At 45.7% G+C, this 6,763-nt stretch overlaps 2 protein-coding genes across 4 annotated transcripts in view; both read right to left on the bottom strand.

Moving 5' to 3' along the window:
* Nucleotides 1-80: 80 nt before the first annotated feature.
* On the bottom strand, nucleotides 81-4,230 carry kbtbd3 (kelch repeat and BTB (POZ) domain containing 3). The gene is made up of 4 exons (XM_048264670.1): nucleotides 4,190-4,230; nucleotides 3,731-3,820; nucleotides 3,084-3,333; nucleotides 81-2,796 (listed from the first exon to the last, which is right to left on the bottom strand). The coding sequence occupies exons 3-4, from the start codon at nucleotides 3,320-3,322 to the stop codon at nucleotides 1,167-1,169; spliced, it is 1,869 nt and encodes a 622-aa protein (XP_048120627.1). The 5' UTR covers nucleotides 3,323-3,333; nucleotides 3,731-3,820; nucleotides 4,190-4,230; the 3' UTR covers nucleotides 81-1,166.
* A 247-nt stretch (nucleotides 4,231-4,477) lies between these two features.
* elmod1 (ELMO/CED-12 domain containing 1) overlaps nucleotides 4,478-6,763 on the bottom strand; it is a 7,224-nt gene continuing 4,938 nt past the window's right edge. For all 3 annotated transcript variants that reach the window (XM_048264671.1, XM_048264673.1, XM_048264672.1), the window contains 2 exons: nucleotides 6,355-6,488; nucleotides 4,478-6,106 (listed from right to left, as the gene is read on the bottom strand). In XM_048264671.1, the coding sequence (XP_048120628.1) occupies nucleotides 5,931-6,106; nucleotides 6,355-6,488 (310 nt within the window). In that variant the 3' untranslated portion in view covers nucleotides 4,478-5,930. The remainder of the gene's footprint in view (nucleotides 6,107-6,354; nucleotides 6,489-6,763) is intronic.

Genomic DNA, 6,763 nt, shown 5'->3' on the forward strand with positions numbered 1-6,763 from the left:
TGGGAACCCTGCCCCGATATTAATACTTAATAAAGAATCCGAAACAGTCAGGAGTGGGTGAGTATAATCTGACCCCAAGAATCATTTCTGTGCTTTATTGCATTTGTGCAAAAAAAGGCGGGTGCATTTTGGAGAACATGAATTGAAGAAAAAGGTCGGCTTATCTCTTAAATGACATTGTGATCTGTCAGAGCAGGACTGATATACAGTATTTGGGATTCATAAGATATGAACTTTTATATCCTCTCTATGGTTGCAGCATTACAGATTAACTCCCAAGAGTGACATGTTAGTATTTGTTGAGATGGTTAGTGGGCCATATGCATTCAGACAGATAGGCACTGTGGACACTATGGCCACAGGGCTGTGCAATATCTACAACGACAGAAGCATAGCAAGGAGCAAGCTATCAGCTGGCAGCTAAACATACCCACATTACAGCCTGCATATTTTTTCACACGCTACACTTTGCATTGAGTAACTACAGTACATCTTCAGAGACGACACACACAGAGATAAGTCTGTTGGTGTGAAAGTCTGTGCGTAAATGACATCTAGGTGAGGAGTGAAAGCATTGTTCTTTTCTTGCATAAATACTTTGAGTGGACTGTCAGGAATGGTTGGATGACTTCGGAGAGGTAAATGTAATCAAGACAGTTAAGTTGGTGATCATCAATGACTAATATTCTTTCCTTGGTTCAGTTGTTTTGAAGTGGCTCCTACGGAGACGGAATCAGTCTGAAATAGTAGGTCTACATGGCTCTTTTTGGGCTAATGCATGGGATCAGGCCAGTTGCTGTGCATGCCTCCATAGGAGGGGCCTGATACTGTGTGGCTGATGACAACATGAAAATGTCTCTCTTCCATCAATGACTTGTAGAAATGCTACAAATAACATATGATAATACAGTATTTGTATTGGTAACAGTAAAAAAATTGAAATTGCGATAATAAATAATGACAAATAAAACATTAAAATGTAAAATGCTAATAATAAAAACTGACTATTAAATAGTCAAATAAATAAAATTCACAGAATAGAATGAATCTAAAGTGTAAGACACAATAAAATAGCAATTCTCTTCAGTGGCTCTATCATATGGGGGTTGAGGAGACGGCAAATGTGCAACGTTTTCATCCCTGCTGTGGTTCTCGACAGATGGACTTCATGGAGTCATCGCCATCTCCTGTGCATCGTCGATCCTCCAGGGGTCCCTGTAGCGGTTGAAGCAGACCACCTGGCAGTGGAACTCTGTGAGTGCCCGTGGCATTGGCGCCACCTCCTCCCACTCAGAGCGCCCGCTGTGGTACACCTGCACCTCGTCCGTGATCTCGTCGGGTGAGTAGTCCCCGCCCAGGATGTAGATCTTGTCCCTGACGCCAATGGCGCCAGCGTTGAAGCCGGCGCACTCAAACGAGCCCTCGCCCTTCCAGACGCATGTCTCTGGGCAGAAGCTGTATACCTTATAAGTGGACAGGTCACACAGGTAAAGCGTCTCATTGACGGGTACGGCCTTGACCAAGGTGGCGTGGAAGAACTGTCCGAACTCGGCCACCAGCTGGCTCCACTGGTCGTTGGCGGCGTCGTAGCGGAAGAAGCAGTCCAGCGAGGGGTTGAAGACGTCGGCCATCTCCACCTCGGAGCCCAGTGTGTAGATGACGCTGCCGCACGTGCTGGCCTCCGGGAAGTAGATCCCTCTGGGCAGTGGGCTCACCGAGCACCAGTGGCGCTTCAGGGGGTCGTAGTACTCCACGTCCAGCAGGCTCCGGATGCCACGCGGGCCCCGTGTCTTGCCGCCGATCACGTAGACGCGGTCGAGCGCCGTGACCGACACGTGCATGGTCCGCGGCCGATGCATGGGCAGCGCTGGACTGAAGCTGTTCGCCACAGGGCAGTAGCACCACGTCTCCTCGGTAGCCTCGTGGTACGGCTCGGCAATGTGCAGGCGCACCGTGCGGCAGCAGTTGCCGTGGCAGCCGCCCGTCACAAAGAGCTTCTCGCCGAAGCTGGCCAGGCTGGAGCCCGGCATGTCGGCCAGGCGCGCCGCCTGCTGTGGCAACTCGCGCCACTGGTCAGTGCCCATGTTGTAGCAGAAGGCGTGGCGGATCTCGCCGTTCTCCTCTGTCTTGTGCACGTAGATGTAGCTCTCGGTGGTGGCCGGCCGGGCGTCCGGGAAAAAGCCGCTGAACTCCCGCAGCCTCCCCAGGGCATCCCCGACCAGCCGGGCGCACTCGCCGTCTCCCAGCAGCAGGCCCTCCGAGCGGCCCACCTCCTCCAGCACGGCGGCGGGCAGCTGGTGGAGCCGGACGAGGGTCAGCAGGTCGGGCAGCAGCTGCTGCCGTGCCTCCGTGTCGTGCTTGGTCCAGCGCAGCAGCGCCCGCAGCACGCTCTCCTCGTTGGGCACGTCGAGCGCGTCGGCCGCTAGGCAGGTGCGCAAGACGGCGGCAGGCATCTCCAGGAAGTCGGGCGTGGCTGCGAGTGCGTGGAAGCTCTGCGTGATGAACTCGGTGGCGCGGCGCTGGAGACGCGCCGAGCCGTAGCCCTCGGAGACGGCCAGCAGCTGCAGGCAGTTGGACAGGTCCAGGATCTTGACCAGGAAATCGCTGCACGCCTTGGAGAGGATGGAGACCTGGAGGAAGGAGGAGAGCTGGAAGAGCATGTCCACGTTGTCCTCCGTGATCTCCACTTCACCCGTGTAGGCAAAGTCCAGGAAGGCCTTGACCGCCTGGGTCGAGAGGTTGCTTATCTTTACAGTGCCGTCGTCTCGTTCCCTCATATTCACCTCAAACATGACCCTGGGCGAGAGACAGTAGACAGAGCATAGAGAGAGATAGAAATGTTATGTATTACAATATGTTGAATGCACATATTAAACACACATGAAAAAATTCACATTACATGATCAAGCTGTCAGTAAATCTCTTGAGAAATCATATCTGTGTTCAACCCCACTGTCTGTGACAGCCAAAGTTGACCATTAAATGTCCCCCATTTAAATGCCCCCATACAAATGTTAATATATGGATGAGAGCATAAATAAATGAAGTCTCTCATGCAGTAGCCCTTTGTATCCCTCACTGACCTGAAGAAGTCACTGCAGGCAGCCAGCACGCAGCGGTGGCATGGGAAGGTCTCATCCCGCACCGTGATGCTGAAGTCGAAGAGCAGGCCCCGCTCCCTAAAGCCTCGCAGCACGCTCAGGATCTGCTGCCCATGGGCCTCGGACACCACCACCATGGAGCGCCGGTCCGACACCCCGTTGCAAAGTGACCCAGGCCCAGGGCTGCCCCAGCCTGAAGCGCCATTGCACCGGCCAGCCATGGCTCCAGGGTCTGGAGAGGAGAGATGGAGCATGGGTGGGGATCATGGATGGGGGTCATTGAGTTTAACTGCAGGAGTGAGTGTGCCGATGTATAGGGAGGGGCCAGGCTGCTTCAGGACATCGCATGCAGCATACAGCTCCTCTGCTGAAGTAACTTATGTGCAAATGGAAGTGATTAAAAGCAAACTATGTTAAACATTAACACTGGGTGAATAACATTTACGCACACATACATTCAGTTGCTCTATCAAATGTGACTAGCTATCTTTTTTCATTTCTATAATTTTTAAACATTTTCTGGCATTATGACATTGATTCCTATCATTATCAGAGTAGGTTTGTGAGTAGAGAATACAATTTATGTTACAAATAATAGAACAAAATTTAGGTTCTGGTTTAAGTATTACCTGGAATTATTCAAGCAATCGCTGCTATGTTCGTGCTCTGCATTCTGAGGCTAAATGAGGATATGGAGTCACGTTTTCACGCCGGGAAACCTGGAATGACAAACAGAGCTTGCTATTGCCCCAAACTCTGACATACATGGTTTATTCAAAAGCGACCCTGTTCGGTTTGGTGCAATGCAATAACCGTGGCCAACAATAAAAGTGAAACGCGGCTCAGAAGTCACTCCCCGGTGATACAATATTTATTACCGTCTAACAGTAAAGGACCTTGTTGCCTCGGTATAGTATTTAGTGCAACTACATTGAGGATAGTTTATATATAGTCATGTTTATACAGATTCCAGTAAATTAACTGTAAATGAGGTTCGGCTTAAATTACGCAACAAACCATTAAATATGGGCCAGGCAGCAGTTAGCCGAGATTGTGAAATTTAGCCACCGTCTTTGTAATGTACTCACAGTTTCAGCACCATGGACAGCAGTTGCTCCGCCTTTACAAAACTGAGCCGGAAAAGATCCGCGCATGTGCAGTGCCTTATGGAAGTCTATAATGCGTGCCCAGGATGTGACATCATGCGTCGTCTCTCTCATATCGTAGTCCTCTCTCACATCATACTCCAGTCTAAATGATCAAGGTCGATTGCCCATAACAGTGTTCTACGGGTCTCTGAATAATGTACTGATTGAGCAAATTAAATCTGTTTAATTAATTACAGTTAATGCAATTGAAAAGATGTAGGCCACAAATCACAGATATTGCCTTTATTTGAAATGAAAGCATAACATAACATGATTTTCAAATGAACCTCATAACAGACTGGCAAGTGTAGAAATTGCACCAGAAAATCTTTTACACAGCAAGCTAATATGCTACTATAAATCTATGGGGCAATCTACATTGCAAAATCAAAAAATATAGGGCTGTAATGCAATAATTAAACTCTGTGTGTGTGCGTGTGTGTGTGTGTGTGTGTGTGTGTGTGTGTGTGTGTGTGTTTGTATGAATGTATATACATTTGTCTCCCAATGGACCAAACCAGCCTTGAGCTTCAAAGAAAATGAGAGGATAACTGACATTTGCAGAGGGATAAGCATGCTACAAAAGCTAAATATCAAGCAGTATTTTAGTGATTGCCACTCAAAAATGAGCTTTACGACACTCTCCAAAGAGAAGCAGTTACAACAGATATATCAGATAAATAACTCTATTTCTATAGCCTAGTTTACCATCTAAGAAGTTATCATGAAAGATTACAAAGCATCATTCTGATTGTGTGTTATTTATCTTACTAAGTAGGCCTAGTATGCACACATCCCCCCTTTTGGACAGACTTGGAAGTGAGTTTTCATAAAAATGAGACACATTAAAAATCCATTAGCATGAACAGAAGCACCAAAAATAAACAATCATTGTTGGTGAGACAATCTTTGACTTATATTAACTAAACAAAAAGTACATAACATTGTGAGCATACATTGTTTTTTCACAATCAATAAAAGCAACACAATCAATAAAAGCAAGACAATCGTTAAACAGCAAGACAATGCAATTAAAATGTTTGAATTAGTGAAATTGATAAGTGTGTGTGTGTGTGTAGAAACAACAAATAGTCAATAAAATAAATAAATGACTATTGTTCCATCATTCCAAGGCCAACCACAGACTACTTTGTGTATAGTTAAAATAAGCTAGTCCAACAAGGGAATCTTATGTAAGGGAATTCCTACAGAAAAACATTTTAAGGGCTTTTTGGCTATCAGCCAAACCAGCTGGCAAATCCTTTGTCACACTCAAACAAGTGTAAGACGTTCTATGCAAAGGCTTGGACTTTTTCAGAAGCCCAATGAAGAACAATTACTTCTGAGCCAAAATGGACACATTCATAGCTGCAAATTTACTGTACCCTACTCCAAACACTGGACATTCCATGATATGTGCTGGAGAATATAGTATAGGCTGCAGAGAGAGAAGAAGCTATTTCCTCCCTTGATTTGAGCTGGCATGTTTTTTTTTTCCATAAGAATCTTTGTAGAAGATTTGTAGAAGATATTTGATGATGAATTAAGTCTAAATCACCACGGTTGGCCTAAACCACTAGAAATAACGGATATAGTGATCACCAGCATGCACTGAGATGGGGTTTTGGCACAAGCATTTGGCAGTGATGGGGGGGTGGGGGGGTGTACGGGTAAGGTGGGATCACAGATTGATGAGGTGGAGGTCGGAGGCAGGAGAATGAGGACACAGTGCCATGTTGGGGTTCTTCAGCTGCTTGGTCACCCTGCGCAGGAACTTCTCGCGGATGCGGTTGAACTCCATGATGTCGCATGGATTCTCATTGATCCAAAACTTATGGAACTCCTGCATTAGGTAACCTATAAAGGGGAAAAGAGGAAACCCAAACGCATATGAGTACTGTGTGTGTATGGGACAAAGAAATAGATAACATAAAGGTAACACAAAGAAAAAATATTACAAAAAACATCATGATAGGAGAGATAGATGGAGCTGAAGAATAGAAAGAAAGAAAGAAAGAAAGAAAGAAAGAAAGAAAGAAAGAAAGAAAGAAAAACAAAAAAAAAAAAAAACAATCAATTCAGGCGATGGTGAGAGGACGACTCACAGAAGGTCTGCTGGAAGTGCACCAGGCTGGGCATCTCTGGCGCCACGTTGTAAATGTGGGTCTTCAGAGTTCCACTCACCAGCAGGGAGTAGACCAGCTCTGTGATGTTGATGCCCACAATGGCAAACGAGAACCTATGGGGCAAATAACATGAGTCAGTCCATTGATTATTGTCGCTTAATACTAACCATTTTATTTTGAAACATTATACCAAATAGAAGATATTCTTATGTATACCTTTAATGCAAAGCCATATGAATATGTACTTTATTATTTGATTGATTGTTAGTCATTTAGAGTGCAAATCATATTTTACAGAAGACTATTGAATGCTGACTTTTCATAACCAAAACACTTCTATTTCACTTATTTCTCTCAAAGAGCTTTTTTTTTCTTCAAATAAAATAAA

This window comes from Alosa alosa, chromosome 15 (assembly GCF_017589495.1).
Source record: "Alosa alosa isolate M-15738 ecotype Scorff River chromosome 15, AALO_Geno_1.1, whole genome shotgun sequence".
Lineage (NCBI taxonomy): Eukaryota > Metazoa > Chordata > Actinopteri > Clupeiformes > Clupeidae > Alosa > Alosa alosa.

What these genes read in the sequence shown, in the direction of transcription:
- kbtbd3 (XM_048264670.1), bottom strand. Translation starts at nt 3,322, where the DNA reads ATGGCTGGCCGGTGCAATGGCGCTTCAGGCTGGGGCAGCCCTGGGCCT. An exon ending in GCCTGCAGTGACTTCTTCAG is followed by an intron (nt 2,797 to 3,083) that starts GTCAGTGAGGGA and finishes TCTCTCGCCCAG; the next exon opens with GGTCATGTTTGAGGTGAATA.